Genomic DNA, 25,669 nt, shown 5'->3' with positions numbered 1-25,669 from the left:
TCTCCACCCTCCCTTAAATTGTAGGTTATCAGTTAACGTCTGCCTAGTTCCAGCTGTACTGGTTTTATGCTGTAGCTGGTTCCAATTTCCCTGCTATGGCTCTGTCAGGGTGTCAGCACTGGGCGTGGCTTCTCCCCATTTACATCACCCTCACTCAGCAGGGGGTCCTTCACTGCACATTTTGTTGCAGTGGGACAGATAGTGGATTTTTATTTCCTTCCCTGGATTCCCCCATGTTGTTTGCTGGAAAAGTGCCAGAAAGAAGTCAATTATTAGTGAAAAGTTATATGTAAAACATTGTAAAGTGTTAGGAAAAATAGTCCAGCCAAAAACAGCAGGAACACCAGCTGTGGGATAGAGATCCAGACCTGAAATATGAAACAAACATCAATTACATCAGAAAAAAAGCAGCTCTGCTGGATAGCGGCTTAAACCACACCACCCCGCCTACACCCCAACCCCCCCCAGCTCACTTACACTGCGTTACCTCCCAATTGGTAATTTGAATAGAAACACTAGCTGAGGACCAATATTGGAAGCCTATTCCTAGATTTAAAAAGCTGAAAAGGCATACAAGGTCATTGGTTCCATCACAGATATTGTTTCCATGGAGCATTCCAATCCACTTTAGCCTGGCCATTATACAAAATTACAAGTATGGTGGGAGAAGGTTGACTCAATTTGCCAAAAGACAGATTTTTAAAAAATAAATAAAACTGATGCATCTTCCCCAATAGACCTAGATCCCTCTAGCTTTACAAATGACTTTTATATCCGACTCGAAGATAACACAATGGGCAGGGCCTGTTTCCAAACAATACGTCCCAGAATTGCTCCAGTGCAAAGACTTTCAATAGGATTTTCACACTTGAATTACAAGAAACCGATGGGGCAAAAATTGCAAATTTTAATTGTACCACTTGGATGCATGAACTGCTGTGAAGACATTGTTTTGTTAGCAGTCAAGACATTGTTCATTCCTTGGTATGTGTTGTGACCCTTTGAAGAAGTACTGCCACCAATAATAAGAACATTTTCTCCAGAACTAATTAGTCCCTATTTATTCTACACAGTTTAGTAAACAAAAAGCCAAAGGCTCACCTCAAGAGTGTTCCCATTACCAATTTAATTAAGCTACCTACTCCTATATGGAGGAGGCTGGTTAAGGCTGGCTATGCTAGATCTTTTCCTTTGTTCTTTTTGGCACAGAATGGATTGCTGGAATGCAGGAAATCATTATGAAAGATTAACAGTGAAAAGAGGGCATCCAATGCAAGGCCAGCCAGTTTTGGGATTATGGATCTTTTAACATTTAGCTTCAAATGGCTGGTGATCTGCAGCCAGCTGAACTAAAAATGTGCACGCAATGAGGAAGTATTCCATTTTATTAGCAGTTGAAAAAGGAGAGTCTTGTGGTGTCCCACAGGAGTCTGTGTTGGGGCCACAACTATCTTTCACATTTACTAACAACTTAAGAGAATGGGATGGAAAGCCACATAACAAGTTTGCTGTGAGACAAAGACAGGTGACCAGCAGTGTAGACAGCAACATAATCTATTGATATTTCTTTAATTTTAAGAGAATGGGAAAACTGTGACAAATGGATTTCAATGTAGACAATTGGGAGGTCATCTGCTTTGAATCTAAAAAGCAAGGATCTGGGTAATTTCCAAATGATGAACATCTAGAAACAGTGGAGGTCCAAATAGTCTTGGGAGATCAATAAACGTCAAAACGTCATGAACAAATACAGCAAATAATCAACAAGGCTCATGGAAAGCTGGTCTTTATGTCTAGAGGACTAGACTACAAAAAAGGGTAGAAATTATGCTACAGCTATAGAAAGCCCTGGTCAGCCCATAGCCAGAGTACTGGGATCTGTCCTGGGTATCACACCTCAGGAAGGATATATTGGCCTTGGAGGGAGTACAGCATAGATTTACAGAAAGATTCCTGGACTGCAAGGATTAAAATGAGATTTTACACAAACCAGTGTGGCATACCTTGGAATTTAAGGTCATGGAGTGATTTGATCAAACTTTAAGATATTAAAGGGAACTGATAAGGTAGATATATCGAAACTTTCTTCTGCTGTTTGGGGTGCCTAGGACTAAGGGGCATAACCTTAAAAAATAGAGACGAATCTTTCAGGAGTGAAATTAGAAAACACTCTACACACAAAAGGGGCTAGAAGTTTGGATATCTGGTCCACAAATAGCAATTGATGCTAGGTCAATTGTTAATTTTACATGAGAGATTGATAGATTTTTGTTAACCAAAGGTATTAAAAGGATATGGAGTAAAGGCAGGTATATGTGGAGTTCAGCTGCAGGTCAGCTATGATCTAATTGAACGGCAGAACAGCTTGAGGTGGTAAATGATTTACTCCTATTCCTAATGTTCTTAAACTTATAGAAGCATACAGCATTCATCTTAGTACCATCCCTTAGCTCTGCAAGAAAATGTTCTTGTCGCGACAGAGCTGCTAGTTGCAAACGAGGCAAGCCATCCATCATTAGCATTCAAATGCTTAACAGCAGACATTTGAGCCAAAAATTGACCAGGTCATGCTGGAGTGCTGCAAGGAATTTTGAGTGAATAAATAAATAAAAAAATCTCAGGAAACATTTAGTCGTGAGAGCAATGCAAAAAAATGGGGCCTGCTAAAATAACTCACTCCTGGGGATGGGGTTGCAGGGGGGTAAATGGCCACAGAGTGAACTCACTCCCAGGGGATGGGCTGAGTGAACTCATTCCCTTGAAGTGAACAGTCTTTCTTACCAACTTCATCAGTTGTTCAGAAGATGCAATACAACTTCAAAAACAACAAATTACCTCCACAAATTCAGGATAAAAAGCAAAAGGTGGCTGCACTCTGAATTCCCATATCTACAGAAAAATGTGTTTCTAATTTTCTGCATTGGGGTGGAAGTCAAAGTGGGATAACAAATGATTAATATTAAAATGTGCATTAATAGCTTTAGGATAGACAAATGTAGTTGTGAGAGCTCTTTCAAAGCATGATGGGAAATATAGCCAACACTGTAGGCATGATGGGGTATGTAGCCAATACTGTGGGAACCTAGATAGGAATTATAAATAGTTTAATAGTAATAAAAATTTAATGGCCTTCATAACTTGGGTAAACAAGGTGTTAAGGAGATAAGGAAACAGGCAGGGGGTTATTTGACCCCAGACACCAACAAAACCTCCCTAGGCTAAAGGCTGACATAACAGGGAACATCTGTAAACATGAATAGTCACACTCATTTTGAGGGGAATGTGGTGGCATAGTGGCATTATCACTGGATGAGTATGCCAGAGACCCAGGGTAATGCTCTGGGGACCTGGGTTCAAATCCTACCATGGCAGATGGTGAAATTTGAATTCAATAAAAAAAAAATCTGGAATTTTAAGTCTGACCATGATTGTCACAAAATCCCATCTGATTCACTAATCTGCCATCCTTACCTGGTCTGGTCTGCATGTGACTCCAGACACTTAAATGCAAGGGCAATTGGGGATGGGACGACACTCATGAATGAATAAAACTCATTGATTTGGTTATGTGATGTATGTGCAACAGTGATTGAGGGCTGTACCAAGCAGTGTATGAAATGTGAGAACCAAAAGCTGGGACACAGACTTTGGAGTAGTCCACCAGGGTAGATCTGATCTCCCCCAGCATAAGCTTGAATAAAATCTTTGCTTTACTTGAAGCATCATTTTTTAACCACAACAAACCAGAAGGCGTCAGTGGGACTGCAGAAAGAAATGAAAATCAAAGTCCATCGATCCCCACAGCAGGTAATGCCAGGGTCTTGGACTGGGGTGGGGTTAGATAGGTTAGGTAGAGGGGTAGGGGTGGGTTTAAGGGGAGAAGGCAGGAGCAGGGGTGGGGGGGTTTCGGCCCAAGGTGGGTCACCCGCGATTGACAAAGTGTAGCTCCTGAAGAGCGACCCCCTTTTCCTGCCTGCCCTGTAAACATTTAAATTTAAAAATCGGGCTTGATTTGACTTGATATCAAGCCTAATTGACCCTTAATTATTTATTTAAATATGGCAGGCGGGCTGCCAATTTCAGCACCTGCCATCCCCCCCATATAATGTGGGATGCCCCCCCCACCACCACCACCCCAAATAGGAAACAGGCCTGCTGGGGGCACAAAATTCAGCCCCGCTTCGAAGTAAACTGACCAGGAGAATCTAGGTTGCCCCAGTGCCAAACAATAACCCAAAGTTGCAAAATGCCAGAATAAAGGACCATCTTCAAGTGCATATGTGCAAGAGGCAAAATGGCCTTGATTTTGCTGTTGTCATGATTGCAAAATGGTCAGTACTTGCCATCATTACTTGAAACTGACAGCAGCTTCTGGCATCTGCACACGTGCAGTTAAATATGGAAATCCGCAAGTTTCTGTCAGTAACTTCCTGCTTCTCTACAAGGTGCACTGAAGTCCTCGCAGATGAAAACCAATTGGAAATCATTCAACCGATGTGAACTTTTATTTTTCATGCAGCTATTTTTGTTAAAAAACCCTTGATAAAGTTACGCCCTGTTGAACGAGGTCTAGCTTGGTTATAAACAATGCGCCAAGTCATTTTTCCAGCTGAATTCTCGGGCCCTGAAAAACTAATTTCTTCATTTTGTGATAAAAATGCCAGATTTTTTCAATAATTTTATCTTTCAAATTTTATTATTTTCCTTTAATCCCCTGTGCATGCCCCAGTCTTTATTTCCACTTCTGTAAGATTATGAAAAGTGAATTATAAAGCTGGATTGAAAAATTCCCAGACTTCAAGGAATAAACAATATGATTGGTTCCTTAGTCTGCTTGCTGACGCCAGAATGAAAATATCATCAGGAAAGGTGAAACCTTTGCTCCGGAGCTCATGAGATCTTTTTGGGCAGACTTCTTAAAGGTCACTATCATCACTTTGCCACTGACCACAAAATCCCTACCGTCGCTTTGCGATGTTGAGTGGCTGAGAGCAGAGGGGTGTGGCAAGCTAGCACACTATTGTTAGCTCTGGTTCAAATGCCATCTAAACTCCTGGGAGGGAAGGTTTCCTCATCTCACTGACCTTTAAAAATTAAGTGGAGCAATTTTACCTGAGCTCACAGCAAAAAAAGGTCCCAATCCACGTTAAATTGGCAGAGTCAAGCAAAAAAAAACACGGCACAAAATGGTCATTGTGATAAAAATTTAAAAACTCTTGCAAAAGTGTGCGTGCCCAAGCATGTGTGGGGGTGTTGCAGGTGTAAGGTGGTGCAGGAATGAGTTTGCTGCTCGAGCTTAAGGTGGATGGTGGCTCAGAAGCCAAACTTCCAAAACTCTCCCCTTCCCCAACACTGGTATCTTTCACACACACGACTAAAATTAGAGACAGTGGTAAGCTTCCCAGCTTGAAGGACAAACCCAAGCATACCTAATGATTTCTGCCTTTCTCCACTTAATGAAAAGGCATATTTCGGATTGCTCAGGAGAACAATGGGATTAGAATAGTTAGGCACTTGTTTGGCCTGCGCAGACTCGATGGGCTGAAGGGCCCTTTTCTGTGCTGTACACCTCTATGACTATGACGCTACAAATTTTTAAAAAAGCATCCATTATCTGAAACATACATTTTTTGGCTTCAAAATTATGAATGTTTAAGAGAACCAGAGATTTAACCAAAAAAGAAACAAAATTGTTTTTCCAGCTACTGAGCCAAATCACTCAAACTACTAACCCTAACCTTCTCTGGCAAATGATGGATTGACTAAAAGCACCATGTTCAATGCCACACACAAAAATGTTGTGTTCTTAACACTGCCCTGAAACAATCCACGAATAGCAAGAGTCCTACAGGCAATTTATCAAAGGACACATCATTGCTAGGTTTCAAAATAAAAGAAATTCTTTTGAAATTCTTAACTCATCCACATCAAGTTGAGAGAGAGAGAGAGGGAGACAGCAGTGATATATAAACAAAGATACCGAGAGGTTCAATATAAATTACATTGCATGAACTAAGTTGTGTTACAGGTTTGCATTAAGTGACAATTGTCTGCTTCACTCGGTAAAGCCACCCACAGGTCTGTCATTTACCCATGATACATTGCAGCAATATGCCTGCACAGACAAGTCTAGTATGAAAAGTTCAAACGACTGGAATGGAATCCATAATCACTGCCACGAGCACTAATCAATGTACTGCCCTTAAGTATGAACAAGCAACTCATGCTATCATTTGCCACCCAATCGCCCAGAGCAAGGACAGCAAGATTGACTGACAGACTCTAGATACTGTACGAAGTTCAGGTCTTGGGAGAACAGGATTCTTGTTGTTGCATTTCAATTAACCTTAAAACAGTATCAGAGAGAATGTAATCTGCTTAACCTTGTACAAGAGGCAAACAAAGATCAGCAGCTCACCCCTTCAAATTTTATCAAAGGGGTGCCACACAAACCTCCAAGTCATCACCTCATAAAAAGTGAAAAACGTAACATCCAAGGAGGAAGCCAACTTCAGTTTACCTTCCAAGTCATTTCTTCCCACCAAAACCAACCATGTAGTTTTAAGTTATTTATTGTTAATTCTGTTATTAATCAGTTAATTAACTGACTAGTGGAACAAATTGCCTACAACCTTGGCATCCTATTCAACCCCTTATCCTTTCAAGTACGAAGGCCATCCACATGCATCTGAACCACTGCCAACATTCACCCCGCCACAGCCCATCAGCAGGCGAAGCTTTCATTCATGTCTTTGCTACCTCTAGAATGGAATGCTTTCCTGCCTTCTCACATCCTCCGTAAACTTCAGTTCATCTATAAAACTGCTGCTCACATCCCCATCACAGAAGTCCCACTTCACTTCTTATTCCTGAACTCATCACTTGACCAACTCTGACTATTTGCATATCTCCCCCTCACCTTTTGTCCTGCTATTGGTGGGTCATGCATTCAGTCATTTTGGTCCCAGATTTTGGTAGTCTCCAGGTTGCTACAATTCTCTACATTCCATTCATCCTTTAATGACCCTCCCTAAATTCCACCTCTGATCAAGCTTCTAGTCACTCTGCCTAATGTCACCTTCTGTGTTTCAATGTCCAATAATCCTTCAAATTTGGGGAGGTCAATGGTGGGACAAGAGAGAAGGCAGCTAAAGCAAGCAAAGAATAGTGGAATATAGTTAGTCTACAACTCGTCTAAAATTCACTGGCAGAAGTCTTGTAACATTTAAAATCAAATAATCCAAAGAATGAAAAGTTTGGTGGGCTATCTATCTAACTATTTCCACCATAATGTACTCTTATTTTAAAAGTTTCATTTTTCATATGCCTGAATTGTAGCAGGAAGTAGTATTTAGCACAGAATTTTGATAAATTCATATTCTACTTTTGACTAATTGTTGAATATTAATAAACATTTCTTTGATGATAAAGAAAAATGAACCAAAGTGCTTCACAGAGGTTTAACCAGACAAAGATGGGTGCTAAGGCAGAGACAAAGGTCCCTTTCTCCTCCTCCATCACTGCTCATCAGCAGGGAGGGCTCCCAATCTTAATATGCAACATTACAAGCCTTGCAGTGCATAAACATTCAAGTGAAATGTTAAACTTGAGTTTATGCTTTGCTCAACGACCTGCATTTCCACCACAAGCAATGCAGAGGATTCAGCAGTTCAATTAATTTAGAGCCTAATTCAATGCTGATTCTTATAACAGATAAAAATTGAATATTTTAAATTTGGTAAGAGGCTGCATGCCATGTGGACTGTACTTCAACATCAACATTTATTGCAATAATAAAAACTATTGTTGCCATTTTAGCAACTACCCTTTGATAGAAGACACATTTGTGCCGCAATAGAGCAAATGCATCATAGCTAAATACTGCAAAGAACAATTGTGGAAGTGTCTGATCATTCCATGTTAACAAGGTTCAACATTAAAGGGAGATTGGCGCATTATATTGAGTGAACTCACGCTACAATATCACAGCTAAAAACTCTTAACCTAACAATTCAGACAGAAGCATCTGCAAATCAACACATAAAACAAAGCATAAACTGACTTTAAAATTATTTTTGAAATTAGGCAATTCACATTAGGCATTTACAGTAGCCCGAAGTAAATCTCACACTAAACAATTGCTGTCCATTCCATGGTCAGGTAGCAGCAGTGGTAGCTAGCTTGCTTAAATAGTTCTACATTTATACACACTCCTAAATATTATGACTAAGCTATCGAGGCAAAATATTTGAAACGCAAACAAGTGTTAACAATATATAAAATAAAGAGCAATTCCTCCTGATTGCACAGTTCATAAACCCATTACATGGTGTAGCATCAAGCTATACAGACCATTAATTTGTGTTTGTATAGATAACCAATCCCAGCCATGCAGTGTTGGGCCAATATAGATGGCCCTGGGCTGGGAATAATAAGCCAAGGTTTCCATTCTTTGTCACTATCTAGTGATCCTTTCTCAACAAAAAAGCTTGACCCTATTCACACACAAGTACAAAATGTAACATCTTGCACTTATTCAAGAGTGATATGTAATCAATACTCCACCTTCAAGAGAGAAGGGAAAATAGTGATTGTTAAAACAAATGTAGAGACAACTTACCGTTGTTGAGATGCCGCACACAATCCTGAAACACTGCATGCCACTTCTGCTGTTCTTTCTCCAATGTAACACAGAAGTAATAATGATGTTCGTATGGGTGCCACAAGATAGTGCATTGCTCAGTTGGCCACTTCAGAAATGGGGAGTTGCTGGCCTTTCCTTTGATCCCTAGGGGAAAAAGAAAAATCAGCATTTACTGCAGTTATATTTCATTCAGCCATGAACATTTAAGGAATGCCTTCCCTTAACAGCATTATCTTCATGTCCCTCTTCTTGGGTTTTCACACCACATTCTACACCATTATGAAGAAAGGATAGCCAAGCAACCTAGCTTTGAAATAAACAAAGGATGGACAGGAACATTTGGGAATTAACTCATTGCAATTTTCCTTCGTTCTTGTAGGAAAAGCATCTTTGCTTCAGTTGAACTTCCCAATGGCAAGGTCAGAGCTGAAGATTACATGGGTAAAGAATAACCAGTGCAAACCTGTGGCCTCTGATATTGTTGACAAAATGAAAGCTGAGCTTCAATTGCATGGAGTGTTACCAACCTGCAGTATGGAAGCCTGAAGCAAACATTGTGCACCTACCATTGCCATACACGGCATGCTCTGGTTCTATTCTATGCCGTTACCAAGTCCAAAATTTCACTTTGTTAATCTTTTGCCTCCACAGCATCACTCTAGATAGCAGTTAAGTGACAAAACAACCACTGTCACACTGCCAAAGGCAGACTGACACTCAACTATCTCAAGACAGCAAAATGCTCACCAAAAATGGTCAGAAGCCCCCAGTATAGTGCTCTGCCATACCCGAGTGCTAACCACAATAATTTGTGGCCTCAAGCTTTCAAGTCCCATTGTAAGCCCAGATGACACTGCTCCACAGAGAAGCAGATATCCTGGCACCAAGACATCATGAAGCTTTTAAATAGTAGCATTTTAAAAAAAAAATAAACAGAGCAACCTCAGGACTGAGAGTAGGGAGTTTGGAAAATTAAGCTTTCTCTTGGGGATGGGGAAATGGCCAGATTGAGGCCTTCTGTTGACTGCAAGTTGGGAGGCAACTCTCAAGGCTAATATAATGATATCGAAAACTTCAAGGTTAAGCATGCCCTTTTAGTTCAACAATGGAGTAAGAAGAGTTCCAATTTCCACAGAAGTACAGAGTTAAGCAAGGAATTAGTATAGAAACCTCAGTCAGAGGCAGTACAACCAGACGCAGAAAACATTGACCTGGATTGGTGGTAATCAAAACTGAAGAGCAATGGTAAACAAACAGAAGAATGAAAGACATGTCACTTTAACATGAAGTACACTGTGCATATCCTTTTAAGCTTTTGCATTTTTGAACCCATTACATCAATGCTAATAGAAACAATTTTAAAAATGTAGCCACTCTGGTATAATTCACCCAGCAACAAAACACAGTAAGATGACAAAGATCACAAAGTAAGGTGTCATCAAAAAGCATACATGAACAGTCAATGGTTTGGCAACATTTTATATTGGCATGAGGCCAACTGCGTCAGAAATAACTCTTAAATAACTTTACATAGGAGTTTAGTACTGTAATTAGAAATTTCAGTTTGGTGTGTACAATATTACTTTTGTTTGCTCTGTCTGCCCCGAGAACTGGTTATCATTTATAACTCAAGTCAAATCTAATTTTGCTAAACTGTGTGGCCCACTAAAATTAGTGCAAGCATTCTGATGTTGAAAAGCAGTGGTAATCAGAGGATAAAGATTGCTTACCTTAAACAAGTCTGATTTTGTTTTAAAAAATGGTCAGAAATCTCAATGGTACTTCAACAATATGTGTGGATATGTCTAGATTAATTATCTGTCAAGAAGTTTTGAAAATGTGTACGTGTGAGGGAGTGTGACACAAGAGGAGGAGGGGGTGCAAGAGGAGATGGAGACAAAAGGAAAAGATCTGAAATTGCAAACACAATGCTGAAGATTGAGGGTTCACTTTCACTCTGGCACACTGCTGCTCTCCCTCAATTGGCCCACGAACTCTTACCTATCAAATTCCATCCTCTTGCCCTGCCCTGGACAGCTGCATATCTGCAATAACTACCTGCCACCTGCTGGCCAACAATTTTGTTCCCATAAAGAAGAATCTCAAGGTTCTCAATAAGACAATATTCACCCTCTAAAAGAAATGTAAACTGGATGCAGATAAAGATACATGGCCTATTATCAGGTTAATACAAGTAAACATAATTTATTCATAAGCTGTGCATGTTTGAATTTATTCGGCTCAGTAATACATCTTGCAATGTTACCAATGTGAAGTTTAAAAGATTGTTTTGGGATGATCTCTTCATTCCTCCAGTTTACCTGGAATTAAGGGGGGGGGGGCAGGGGAAAGAGAGAGGGGAGTGGTGGGTCGTTCATGTCATCTGCTCCAAATTCTGCCTGACAGCTTGGTTGCTATAGGGAAAGAGGCAGGGATGGGCCGACTTATTGGGAAAAAGGTGCAACAAATTCACACCTGTAAACAATGGAAGCTGTGCTGACTGTGCGTAGACTCAGTTTCCAAGGTTTAGGCTGAAAAGAAAACAGCGAGATAGAAAAAGGTCTCAGGTGAAGGTCAGTAGTTGGTGTGTGGCCAGCAGGAAGGAAGGTGCCCTTTCTGTAGACTGCCAAGCCGAATGTGGAAGGATACATGGTCTCTGTTGCAAACTAAGGAATCTTGAAGATTTATTCTTGCACAGCCAGGTGTAGGTGCAAAAAATAAAAGTCACCAGATAGGCATTATTACTGTTAGTCAGTTTGCAAATTCTTTGGAAACAGATGCACCTTTGACAGTTGCAACTGGGCAAAACAAGGAAAAGCAAACCCATTGGAAGCTAAGGGTGATGTTGGATTGGTTCCTGTAAAACCTGCAATTCTGCAGATAGTGGGCATTGAATTATCTATGGTATGGGGTTTTCAGTGTTAAAAAGTTAAATATGGGTTACATATTTTATGTACTTTAGAGTATAAGCTGCCTACTTAGTGTTTATTCAAAGTTGCTCCTCGTTTGTTTGTTACAGTAAAAGTCTTAAAACTTAAAGGAATTGCGCAAAATTTCAAGTTGGTCACAGGGAATTCAAGTATCTTTTTAAATTGTAGTCTCTACAGAGCTAGTAACAGTAACAATGTGAAATAAGGCAAATGTTTGATAATATTCTCTGCTTTATGTTTCCATACATCTTAAACAAGAATAGTCAACAAGCCTTTAAATGAAATACTTGAAACTGTTGACAAATAAACATGTCAAGGGCAACTCGAGGTGGGCAATAAATGCTGGCCCAGCCAGCGAAGCCCACATCCCATAAATAAAAAAGCGTCACTGATTGCTGTTTTTTTTTAAGAAAATAGGATGGGCAGGAAGAGATCAGCTGGTTCATCAAGTTTTTCATATTCCTCCGCGTCTCCCCAACCCCTCAGACGCATTCAATATTTCTTAACATATAATTGATCAACATATCCACAATATTATTGAAGTGCGATTAAGAGTCATGCTATGATGGTCAGACCAGCATGACTGGACACTTCTCAGCACCCCTCCCTCACCCCATCCTCTGATAATGGCAAAAATAAACAGGAGAGGCCCAGAGCCACCAAGGGAAATAAATACTTGAAAACTTTCTCCTCCGACCCCCCTAGGCAATCAAAACCAGTCCAGTAGATCACATGAACGACTTTTAGACCATAATCTAAAATAAGTGGTTGAAACTATATCACAAAACAACTCTCCTCAAAGCCTTCACACTTCACTTTAATGACTCCAACACTGAATCTTACCTATTCATAAATTGAACTAGATTAGATGCCCTAAGCTGTTCCAATTGCATACCAAAGAAAAAGCTCAAAGAGGTCAATTTACTCAGCAAAATTGCACCATCAAGAGACCCCATACACATCACCCCCTTCAGGCTTTACAATGAGGGAAAGTTCTGCATAAACACTCCCTGGGCTAAATGAATAATCAAGGAAAATGCTAAAGTATTCATTTGCTCCCACTGTTCACTTCTGGCCAACTATCTCCTCCAGTTCTAGCAGCAGGAATGAGATATGACCCCTGTTGTAATTAATGTTTTTCCTCATGTATGCAAAAAGATCCCCTTTTCAAGCAGACATGTCTAACTCATTGACAGCATTGCAGGAATCAACACAGATGCTTATTTTGAAACTCGCAAGTGATCAGAATATTAACAAAACAGGTGAGGCATATGTATTACATGATGGAATCGGTTTAATAAGAATCCTGACAAACATGAATCGAGGAAATTCAGGTGGTGTCTTGGACCGTTAAGTCAAGCTCTCATTTTGAATTTCTTTCCCTATCTCCCAAAGATTAAGATTTGACCAATGTTTACCTCAGGATATGCAGCTGATTGTCTATGCTAGGAGACCTGGCAAATGGAGTATAATGTGGGCAAGTGTGAAATTGTCCAGTTTGGCAGGAAGAGTTTAAAAAAGCATAATATCTAAATGATCAGAACTTGCAGAGCTCAGATTCAGAGGCTTCTGGATGCCCTAGTGCATGAATCACAAAAGGATTGTATGCAGGTACAGCAAGTAATTAGGAAAGCTAATGGAATGTTATCATTTATACTCCAGTTGTACAGGGCAATGGTGAGACCACGTCTGGAATACTGTATACAGGATTGGTCTCCTTATTTAAGATTTAAATGCATTAGCAGTTCAGAAAAGGTTTACTAGGCTAATACCTGGAATGGGCAGGTTGTCTTATGAGGAAAGGTTGGACAGGTCAGGTTTGTATCCACTGGGCTTTAGAAGAGTAAGAGGTGACTTGGTCGAAACCTTTAAAGGTCCTGAGGGGTCTTGACAGAATGGATGTGGAGAGAATGTTTCCTCTTGTGAGAAGATCTTGAACTAGGGGTCACAGTTTGAAAATAAGGGCTCGCCCATTTAAGACAGAAATGAGGAGCAAGTGTCTGAGGGTCTTGAGTCTTTGGAACTCTCTTTCTCAAAAGGCAGTGGAAGCAGGGGCTTTGAATATTCTTAAGGCAGAGCTAGATCGATTCTTGATTAACAAGGAGGTGAAAGGCCACCGGTGGTAGGCAGGAGGTTACAATCAGATCAGCCATGATCTTATTGAATGGTGAAGCAGGCTTGAAGGGCAGAGTGGCTTATTCCTGCTCCTAGTTCGCAAGTTCATATTTTTTCCCAACATCTCCGCCTTTACCTTAAATTGTTACATGCTCCTCTCTCTTCCCATACTTTACATAAATATGGTGGTATTTACCTGGCATACTGTTGTTAATCAGTTCCAGATATCGATCCATTGACTTCAATACCTTGTAGCCTGCACAATTAATTAATCCCTTTGGGCTGGCTCCTCTGTCAAAGGCCTGCAAGGAGAAGTTAGATTTACAAAATGTTAGTAGTCCCGAGTCAGTTATTTTAACCACTTTTTAAATTCAAATACACTAAAAAAAATTGATACTACACCTAAGTAGTTAAAAACCCACAATAGGTGATTTACAAAGCAAGGTTGACTTCAAGAGAACATGAAAGTAAGAATCAATCTATTACTTTCTCTTTTAGCTTCTCCACTGAGTCCTGGGAAGCTTACCGTGAAAGTCTTGCTGAGATACATGTTCCACTGTGAACTCCAACCAGCACCAAAAATTAGCCTTCTAAAAATCTAATCCAACCAGAGTCCTGAAATCAAATGCAGCCCTGCATCCCCTCAACCTTCCACACCACCCTCCCCCACCCAACCATGAAAACCCAGGCTACTGATTTCTTTTCACATATTTGTCATTCACTAGGTGGTCTAGTTTAAACTTTGTGGGTCGAGAAAGAACAGTTATTAGCACAATTGCCTTACTAGCGTTTGCATCCTAAATCCGTCACCAAGATCTACTGATTATCAGTAGCCTTTGTACAAATTAACAGGAAGATTAAGTTTAATGTTAATATGCAACCTCTAAAGGGCCACAATATGCAGAGAGAAAAAAAAATCCAGCCAATCACCACCTCCCCCCTCCACCCCGTCTTAGGTCATGGTGCTTCTGACGGGGAGCTATGGCAGACATTAAAATATTTCTGTCACACAGCACAAACCAATTATCAGCTGAGCCCAACAAGGAATAGTTGGAGGAAATGCATGTTTCTCTTTTAGTGAGACAAGTGGTTTTTAATCTTTTCGTACATCCTTCACTGGATTCACATGATATGAAGTCAGTTCAACTGGTAGAGTAGAGGCACGATATATTAGTGTGACAGGAAAAGTTTCCTGCATTGTATGCCTATATTGAACCCAACAATATTTAATTTCTGCACGTTGCTAGTGAAATATAACAAAGCAACACTGCAAGTGGAATGCCCCTTAGCCTCAGCATTGGGTGAGATCAGTGATAATGGCAGGAGGAATGGAACTTGAATGGTGGCACAGGGAGGTGCTGGAACAGGAGCATTTCATGAAGGATGGGATGACATTTGTTAAAGAGACATGCAATGATAACATTCCACAAGAACGTTGATGGCTTCAGATTATCTGTGGCATATAGAGAACAAATGAACATGAAAAGTCCCATCACATGCCTGGTGGCAGCAACCCAAGATTATTCTTCATGCACAATGCACAAAGCTCCCTTCTCCTGCTTCATTATTAACATTTCTAAAAACTGAAGATTTCCTCACATTAAATAGGAAGTATTAGGCTGGGACACCAGCTGTTTAGGCTAGATTTTCCACTTCATGGTCAACAGATATGAAATCTATCATCTGCTCACCCCCCAAAAAAGCACATAGCACTCTTACCAGGTGAACAGAAACTACGGGCTTAAAAGCATGAGGAAGCCGCTTCCTGCATATTTAAGGCAAGAATTGTGTGACAACATGCCATTATATTATGTAAGTTGCTAATCTTTCATCTCATCTGGGAGCTATAATGTTTATTGGTTCCACATTCCCTCCAATCTGGTTCAAACCGTGGGCATTTAATTTACTCTTTAAAAAAAATATACTGTCAACTGAAAGAGACACTGGATAAAAGGCATGTTGTGGCCAAAAAGATGCATCATGGGTAATCTGCAACATAATTCTATTTACTGGTCACTCTGGGCCACTGAATTGGTCAGGAACTGCAAAATCTGTGGGGTGGCAAGGTCTCAAAACAACTGCTCAACCATAACCAAGCAAAATGCAAGTATTTCAGAGAAGCAGCGAAGAGAATGAATTGATTATAATAACATTGGCTTTTCTTCACAGACTTGGGTTCGAACTAACCCAAGGCACAGTTTCTCCCACGCCCCCGAGAAAGGATGTTAACCTTTTATGTACAAACACCCACCACCCCTAAAATTTATACTACTCATTCAAAAAATTCAGTTACAGCAAAATCAGAATACATGGAATCCACACAAGCACAGAGATGATTTATCAAGTAAAGATGATTGTCAATTTACACATATGGCAAAGATGAGTAAAGGAAGGGATGCCCCACAAGATGACAGAGTCAAAACACTACTTGGGGGAGGAGCTAGAGTAGGGAAAGAAGTGCTAGACGACAAAAGGAAACAGGTAATACTTCTAGAAACAGTTTTTCCTTGCTACTCAGTTCCATATCCTTGCATTTCAGCCCTTAAAGGAATTATAGTTTTGTTATGCCTCTAGTTGCCGCATCATTAATAACCCTGCAGCACATTTAGGGTCATGTCCATATTCATTTTTGCAAGAAAACTGCTTTTTTAACGCAAAAAAAACATTTCTCTTGTTAAGAACCTGACACTGCTACAAGTATCTCCAAGGCCACAGATAGTGAAACTGCGACAAGTGTCAAACAGAACTTAATTTTAAAGTTATTTAATTAAATGATTGATTTCCTACTTCTCCGGTGCTCAGATGTTTATGCAAGAATGGGAGGTTATTGTATGAGTTCCAGCAATGAATGGGTGAACAGTAAATTTCTCAGCAAAAAGTCTTTTTTTTTTCAGGTGAATTGCCTACCAGTTGCATAGTTATTGATCACTTCTCATCTTGGTAGCTAAAGCTGCAAAGTTCAAATTTTTGGGCAGTTTCATGATTTAAACATCCATCAACTGAATGACAAGTTTAAGGTAATTATTATGAAAAAAAAATGTACTTTGATGATTCCCAATTGTCAAGGCGTGGGGGAGGGGGGGAATATTTGGATACACTGTCTAGCCTTTGTGACTCCAAAATCTGAATTAAGCACCAATTTGAAAGAAAACATGCATAGAAGTCTGACATAAAAACAAGCAATGTTGGAAATACACAGCAGATTTGTCAACCTCTGCAAGAAATTTTTTTTAAAAATAATGTTTTGTCTGCTAGTTCCTCCCACAGAAGTAAAAGGGAAAAATGGTGAAGTTCTTTTGTACAGCGAGAGAAAGGGGGCAGGAATGAAAGTGGAGGATAATAAACACTCAAAGTCACAGAGAGGAAGTAAAAAAGCTCAATGAACTGCAGACTGCTCAACAGAAAACCAGGAACTACTTGGATGGCACATCGAGGGTGAGGCAATGGAGATATATTAATTGGGAAAAAAAAGTTAAAATAGATAGAGAAGGCAGTGAAATTTCCAGCCAAGGAAGAAGCAGCAAGATAGGGGAAGGAAATGGGTAAAATAGGGCTTCCCAAACCCTGGGCTGCACCCCAGGGCACAAGATGAGATTCTGGGGTTGAGGTCTAAGGCAGCAGTGGTTGCCATGAAGCTCCAACTGAATATTAACAGCTGCAATGCCTCTTTAAATCCTCTTCTTTTTTAATGGTGGGCGCGGCCTAATTGACCAATCTTTGAGGCCTGATTACTGCTCCAAAAAAAAAGCCAGTGAAAAGGTAGACTTTTAAAAATCCCTGAAGATTAAACACTTTGCCCTGTCACCACACACCCCCGTCTCCCTGCCACCCTCATAGTTCCTCCTTGGGGGAGACAGCAATTTTCAAGCCTTGAAATGGGATCACTGTGGCAAAAAATTTGGGATGGACTGAGGCAAAAGGTTCAGGAGCTTTGAAATAAATGTGTTTGAAAGCAGGTTGCATTTTAAAATACATTGTAGGCTGCTGAGGCACAAGAACACCCTAGGTGCAGAAATGTGTTCTGACAAAATGATTACAACGGAAACATCAGAAGACAGCTCTGGCTGCTCTGAGGGTTGGAAGAATAGTGGAAGTTACATCATAATTTCCAACACCTGCTGTACAAAACGATGTTGGGGGTACAGGCCTAGCGGTCATATTACTGGTCTCGTCATCCAGTGTTCAAATCCCACCATGGCAGCTTCACTTAACATTGAATATAAGTCTAAGGTGTTGCAATTTATGGCTCGAGTGCTGCTGAAGTAATCAAAATGCCACTTGTGATATGCAGTTTGTGTTAAAAAAAATCCAGATGGTATTTTGTGATTAACATTCTGAAATTTTTATCTCGCAGGGTTAAGGAAGAGAGAAACAGCAATGGAAAATTCAGCTCTTTGAGCCCTTTTTGTCAAGTGGAAAGGACTCATTGACAACAGTAGAAGCTGCAGAAAATAAATCAATGCTGGTGCATACAATGCTTCAAACAGTGCACGTGCTGATTGGAGGTCTGTTGGTTGCCCACACATCTTTCTGTGCATCAGCAAGATTTTGATTGCACTTGACCTGTGATGTGAAAGTTGACTTGTTATCAATCATCACACCGTCTCTTTATCCCACTGCTATGAAACAAGGGTAGGCAACCCATGGCCTGCAGGTGGCCGATCAGCGTTGTGAAACATTTTGTTGACCATTACCCAGGTTACCAGATTCCGCTGGTTTCCATCCACAGGTTTCTTTTCTACCATTATTACTAAAGTGATACGCATGCAAAGCAAGGGGACGTGAAGTAAGGTGCACGCTGATTACACACAACATTGACTGAGAGAGCTGTGCATGCCCTCTGTGTCCAAAGCACTGCTATGGTTCAATCGGCATGCCTGGCGAATATTTATTCATGCGCATGTCCAATTTCAATCTTTTCTCCCAGAGATGAAAGAGGACCGCATCAGTAGCCTACGTTGCCCATCACTGTGATGGAAACTTTCAAATTCAGGTTCAGGCTGTCTCATATGATGGGTATTTATCAGTTCATGAAACTCAAAAAAAACTAGTTTGCCAAGGGTGGGGTTCAACTATTTATCCAAGGCAATTAGTCATCTCAAATTATTGCATTTACTATGGGTTCTTTTCAAGAGCACAGACACTCCCAAAAAATTGCCACAGAAAAATCTGTTTAATTTTCCAGACTGTGATATATTTAAATAATGCAGAATGGGCTCCTGTAACATTCACAATAATTAAAGTAAAATCACAGTGCAAAGCTATAAAAAGAATGGGTAATAATGTTCCAACCTTCAACGAAATCATGGTTGATCTACATTCTAATTCCATCTGGCTGCCTTGGTTCCACATCCCTTTATACCTTTGGCTAACAAAAACCTATCATTCTCAGATTTAAATTTATGAATTGAGCTGGCTTCTATTGCATTTCTATGGGAGAGTGTTCCGCACTTCTACAAGCCAGCTCTGTCAACCATTCACCCATGAATGGCCTGGCTCTGATTTTAAGGTAATGGGATGTTGTCCTGCACACACAAGCAGAAAAAGCTTCACTCTATTTACCCTATCAATTTCTTTCAAAATACAAAAAATCCCAACCAAATCATCCCTTAACTTTTTATGTTTGAGGGAACGCAAGCTTCGTTTATGTAATCTAACCCTTGGAGCACTGGTAACATTCTTGTGAATCTATGCTGCACTCCCTCCAAGACCAATATATTCTACAAATACAATAGCTAGAACTGCACATTACTCCAGGTGTGATCTACCCAAGGCAAAATCTCTGCCCCTTTATATTCTAGTCCTCTAGGTATAGAGGCTACCATTCTATTAGCCTTATTGATTATATTTTGTACTTGACTATAACATTTTAGTGATTGATGTACATGGACCCCTAAATATTTTTGGACCTCTGCTGTTCTTAGCTTTTCACCATTTAAAAATATACTTGAATCTATCTTTTTGGTCCAAAATGGGTGGCCTCACACTTGCCCACATTGAAACCCGTCTACTAAGGTGAAATCCATTTGCCAAGGTTTTACCCACTCAACTAATCAATACTTCTATGTAATTTTATTCTCCTGTCTACAGTACTTACTATCTTTGTGCCTTAATTTCCTAAGTAAACTCCACAGGAGATGGACTACAGTATGATAAACATCTAGGACATGGTACAAAAGCCTAAACGATTTTCATCCCTCTATTGTCTATGGCCATATTACAGTTTTGAAAATATGTGTAGTCATCGGCATTGACATATTATTTAAGATGTGCACTGGGTCCAGTCAAAGATTTTTTTTAAACAGCAGAAAGTTACATTATGCAGTCTTCCCCATTGTGTTAATTTAGCTGTGGTACACTATATGGCATTCCAGTGCTCTTGTAGGATGATAAATAACATACCATTTTGCCATCATAAAATGCGACATTGTAGTCATCACGTACAACAAAATATCTGTTCTTCCACTTTCTGTTTACTTCCATGTACTGGTAGAGGTTGCCGGAGAAGATAACTTTATCCTTTAATGGGGCCTATAGGGAATAAAAGATAAAAAAGGATGAATTATTCTTTGTTAATCTGTCAACCACTTTTTTGCTCATCATTAATAAAATGGCTTTGAACAGAACTTGTAGTCAATGGGCAGGATCTTCCCCCCCCATTGTGCGGGAGCGGGTGGGTTCCTGATCGGTGCTCCTGGTTGGGGGCGTGCTGCCATTTTACATGGGTGGGCCAATTAAGGCCTGCCCAGTGTGACGTCCACCAGGAAGTGCCATGTGCTTCCTGTGCAGGGGGGTTGGGATTCCCCAAGCCTGGAGTGCGCTCAGATCTCCCTGAGGCAAAGTGCTGCCTCAGGGAGATCTGCTCAGGCTTGAAAGTTTGGTTAAAGATGAGGGGAAAAAAATACTGACAGGTCCACTCATGTGCCACTGTCATGAGCTGGGACATGTCAATTTCTTTTATTTAGACATTTCAGAAAAATTTTAATACCCTCATGAAACCTCATCCCAACCGTGGATGAGGTTTCATGTTTTTTCAGGAACCCACCTGGGCTCCACGGGCAGGTCCATTGATTAGTTCAATTACTTTATTAATGGCCTTAAGTGGCCGTTGACAGTTCAGCGAGCGCGCAGCCGACTTGGCTCCGCACTCGCCAACCTGAAAATGTAAATGATGCGGGGTGATTTCGGGTTGCCCGCTCAATGTCACCCCGCGTCAATTTACGCGATGGTGGGCGGGGGGCTTGCCGACTGGAAGATGCAGCCCAACGATTCTAATGGAATGTACCAAGATTAGTTATGACATGGATCGCAAATTCCACAAAATGCATCACATTCTTTTTTGTAATAGTGGTTTCACTTTCTTGAAACTTATTGACTACATTCAGGACAGGATTTCCCGTACACTCAATTCAAATAGAACCCTGGTGATAAAAATAGATTGAAGATTGAAAATATTGAACATTTTAGAATTGAAGACTTTGAATATTGTTTTTAAAAACAACTTGACAGTTTGTGTCAGACTATTTCTAGTAAATTCAGAACTTAAATTTCACCATCATTTCTACAGGGCTGCAGATGGAAAGTTAATAACTATGCTAGCAGGGTATTTACCAAATAGACTGCATGGAAAGATCTGTGCTGAAGGAAGATTAAAAATCTACATCACATAGATACAATATGTACATATATATGCCAACCAGTCGTTTCCTTCCAAAATCACCATGGTCATTCGTTCTAAAGGACACCTGAGAATACCATGAGATTTCATTGTGCGCATAGATTTCTGGGCTGCACCCATGCCAGAAATTTGCAATAAAACACTGCACTTGGACATGAACAGTGGTCATGCATGTGCAAGAATTGCACAAGAGCACAAGACGTTAAAGTTATGTAAAATCACCAGGAGGTTGCAGGAGGAGAGGCTCTCAAGCTCTACCAATCCTATTTGGTGGCCGATAGGTCAAGGGATGTAGGGTTCATATCCCGGAGGAAAAATATTGCTCAAAGAACCATGACTATATGTGGCATGATTTTGGCTTCAAACGTATCCAACCTTTGGAAGTTGGTAGAAGCAAATGTTCGGACAATATCATTGGGAAACATATTTAAGGCAGCATTGATCTGTTTAGATCTGGGGTTTGGCAGTGAAAGATGCCCACCACTGTGCACAGTACTGCAATAGCAGGGTTTAGACTTTCACGAGTCAGATGACTAACATCACTTAGTAGGATTACTTGATCCTCGCTGAAAGCAACAGGTCCAAAAGCTCAAAACCTGCTTTGTTCATAAGTACAACTTTACCTCATTTAATTGCAGTAAAATGAAAATTCCTTTTCAGTTTGTTTTCAGTGTGGGTTGCAATTATACACCACCGCTGTCTGTTGCCCTCCTGTAGGTCTGTGTTATACTCACTGTGTGCGACTTTCTGGTCATACAAAAATTCGTTTAATATTGACCTGGTACATGTACTTTTATTTTTAAAAAGTTCAAAGGCAATTCCTTCCAGAATAAGCTTCAAAAGGCAAAATCACAGTGACCTCAATTTTGGAAAATGCAACATCAAAAATCAAAAAGTAATGGGGTACACCTAACCCCATCACAGTTGGGAAGTGAACTTTCAACCTTCAGTACTCATGTCCTACTTTCACTGGACCCATCATTGTAAAAAAAAAAGATGCAGTTCTGTGAACTTGACTTATTGATGATATGTGACTGTGCCTTTGGTTGCTTAGGGCCCAAGCTCTGGAATATCCTTCCTACACCTTGCTATCTCTCTTTCCTCCTTTAAGAGGCTCTTCAAAATCCACCTCTGATCAAGCTGTTGGTTATCTGAACTAATATCTCTTAATGTGGCTTGGTGACATACTGTTTTATAATGCTCCTGTGAAGCACCTTGGGTCGGTCCATTATGTTAAAGGTGCCAAATAAATACAAAGTTGTTGCTGCTCCTTGCAATACAAGGAGTGGATATTCTGGGTATTTCTGCAGCTGAATTTACAATGCAGTCTTACTGCATTTGCAGTATAACCACTTATTTCCAGATAATTAGCAAAGCCTTTAGTTTTCACTTTCCAAAGGAGAAAGAAAGGTTCCGAATTGTTAAATGCAACCCCAGAACATTGGTGTGTATCCTGGAGTCATGAGTAATAAAAAAGAGAATATAACTTAGTCTGCCATCATAAAGTGATGACCCTATCTATATATTCATGGCTATTTGAAAACTGCTTGTTTAATTTAATTCTTGATTATTTTGTAGATCATGTTCAGCTGTTGGGAATTTTCTGGCTTGGCATATATACAATAGAAATCTTTTACTAAAACAGCTCATTACTTTCCAACAATTATTCCCTTGCTCTCATCCCTCTCTCCTGCCCTCCCACACTATTTTCTTCCGAGTTATGTTCTTCAGTGCCACACAACTTACTTGAGCTGGGTTTGTTTTGGGCCACAAACTTCACCACAGCGTCCTTTAATCACGCTTCACATCTGGCTATATAAAGATGCTTAAACAAGCTAATCCCAATAGTTTCTCCTCCTCTTCTCATCCACCACCCCCAAAAAGAATGAAAGGGCCATCTTGCTACCATTCAACATTCTATCGAATAACCCCACCCAAAAATCATGCAATGAAATTAGCTCATACAGACAGGAAGGCAAGCACTTGTTTAAAAATAATCTTCCTTGTTGGGCATTAATCCATTTCACAGCTCATGCCAACAAGTCATCCTCTTGCTTTCCAAAGTTCTGATGGTTCTGCATTTCCCAAATCTACAGCTGTGGTCTTGTGCCTGCACAAAATTGCAAACTTGGATGAGCCATAATTATTGTCATGCTCCTATTTTAGAAAGAGTTCCTGTGGTGTGGTACTAATGAGTCAAACAGTTAAACTGCTCAGTCAGATTGAGGCCAAAACTAAATATCCCCAGTTGCCCATTGAGAATACCTTAGTTTCTTGAAAATAATTTCAGTCTGTCTTGAGGAGCAACATCTTGAGGGGGCTCAAAGACTACACACAACTACAAATAGTGGACCACATGCAACCCGAACCCCAGCAATCCAGCCCCAAATTTTGGTTCATTTATACTCATTTCTTTATCATTAACTGGTCTATACCATTAAGGAACTAGGTCATATTTAATTTTATCAAAGATTGTTGCTTTTCAGAATTTCATTTTTAAGAGATATACCAGTAAATGCTACACTAAGCTACCAAATGGTCAGACGGTGGCTTCTCTGCCAGTCCTGTAGTCTGTACAGAGTTTGCTGATACCAGGCAATGATGCCACCTTAACTGGCCACATCACTCTTGGAACTGTGGGAAAAATTTTCCCCCTGTTGGAAGGGGGCGTGGAGAAAGGAGGAGTGCAGGAATGGGCAGGCATGCCTCCAATCGGGGGCACGCTGCCATTTTACGTGGGTGGGCCAATTAAGGCCCGCTATGCGCTCCCAGTACTGGTGGGTGGCGGGGGGGGATATTCCCTCAGCTGGGAGTGTGCTCTTTCGCGCATGTGCACGAGAGAGCGCACTCATCTCCCTGAGGCTAAGTGTTGTCTCAGGGAGATCGGCGCCAAATTTTAAATAGTGGTAAAGGTGCAAAAACAATTTCCCTGACATGTCGCCTTATGTGACACTATTACATGAGTTGGGACATGTCCATCACTTTAAATCATACATTTATTAAATTTTTATAACCCCTCACGAAACCTCATCCCACCTGTGGATGAGGTTTCATGCTTTTTCTGAAGGCCGCCAGGACTCACTGCCTGCCCCGCCAACCCCAAGATTGGACGGGCAGGTCCATTAATGAGGTTAATGACTTTGTCAAAGACCTCAATAGGACATTGACAGTTGTGCAGCTGATTTGGCTGCGCCCCCGCCGACCTGAAAATAGAAATGACATGGGGTGACATCAGGAGTTCCGCCCAATGTCATCCTGCGTCATTTTACGCATCGGCGAGTGGGGTCTGTCCGCCCGCCCGCCCTAATGATCCTGTCCTATGGAGAGGGAACAATGGAACAAGGTTCCTACTTCTAATTATCCACTGATTTTTACTGAGAATGCATATTCAAGGACAATTTTCTGTTTATTTGTTCATGGGATATGGCTGGCAAGGTGGGCATTTATTACCGCTCTCCATTTGCCCTCAACAAGGTAGTGGTGAGCCACCTTCTTGAAGCGGTGCAGTTCATGTGGTGAAGGTACACCCACAGTGCTCTTTGGTAAAGAATTCCAGGATGTTGGCCCAGCAATAACAGAGGAAGGGTGACATAGCTCAAAGGCAAGATTGAGAGAGAGACTCAGAGGGGAACTTGCAGGTGATGGTGTTCCCATGTGTCTGTTGCCCTTGTTCTTCCAGGCGGTAGAGGCCATGGGCCTGAAAAGTGTTGACAAAGGAGTCTTGGAGAGTTGCTACAGTGTATGTTGTAGATGGCACACATTGCTGCCACTGTGCTGGTGGTGGAGGGAGTGAATGTTTAGTGATGGATAGGGTGCTAATAAAGCAGACTGATTTGCCCTCAGGTGGGGACCCACATCAATTTCACTAGGTGATTAAATAGCCTATCCACATTCACTGTGGAGCCTTACAGATTAATTTGGGTCACTTTGGCAATGTATTTGAGAACTCAATCCATGGACAAGTAAGCAATGCCAACACAAGGAGAAGAAATGAAACTGTGTGGAAAAAGTTGATAGACCACAGTTACATCCAAAATTAAGCTTCAGGAGTCAAGATTCAATCATGTGTTCCAACAGCTCAAGTGTTTACCGAGTGTGGAGGAATTTATTTAGAATAAAAAGAATAGTCACGAGGTCAGAGCACAAAAGCACGATTGAAAAAAATTTGTGTCCGAGGTTACATGCCTGCAGCATTATTAGTTAAGCCAATATAGGTTCAAAGGATTGGCACTGTTCTTTATAGAACTGTCATTAGCAACCACCCACTCCAAGGCACTGACTATCCATTGATAGCTTTTTTTA

General features: G+C 40.7%; 1 protein-coding gene across 1 annotated transcript in view; it reads right to left on the bottom strand.

Annotated features, from left to right (window-relative positions):
- The window catches only part of LOC144685608 (protein Niban 2-like), a 197,905-nt gene that overhangs the window by 75,623 nt on the left and 96,613 nt on the right, over window positions 1-25,669 (bottom strand). The window contains exons 3-5 of the mRNA XM_078550291.1: window positions 20,092-20,220; window positions 13,886-13,991; window positions 8,621-8,788 (exon numbers count right to left, since the gene is read on the bottom strand). Coding sequence (XP_078406417.1) covers window positions 8,621-8,788; window positions 13,886-13,991; window positions 20,092-20,220 — 403 coding nt within the window. The remainder of the gene's footprint in view (window positions 1-8,620; window positions 8,789-13,885; window positions 13,992-20,091; window positions 20,221-25,669) is intronic.

This window comes from Cetorhinus maximus, chromosome 10 (assembly GCF_964194155.1).
Source record: "Cetorhinus maximus chromosome 10, sCetMax3.hap1.1, whole genome shotgun sequence".
Lineage (NCBI taxonomy): Eukaryota > Metazoa > Chordata > Chondrichthyes > Lamniformes > Cetorhinidae > Cetorhinus > Cetorhinus maximus.
Note: the sequence above shows the minus strand (reverse complement) of the source record. Positions and strands in the feature narration are given on the sequence as shown.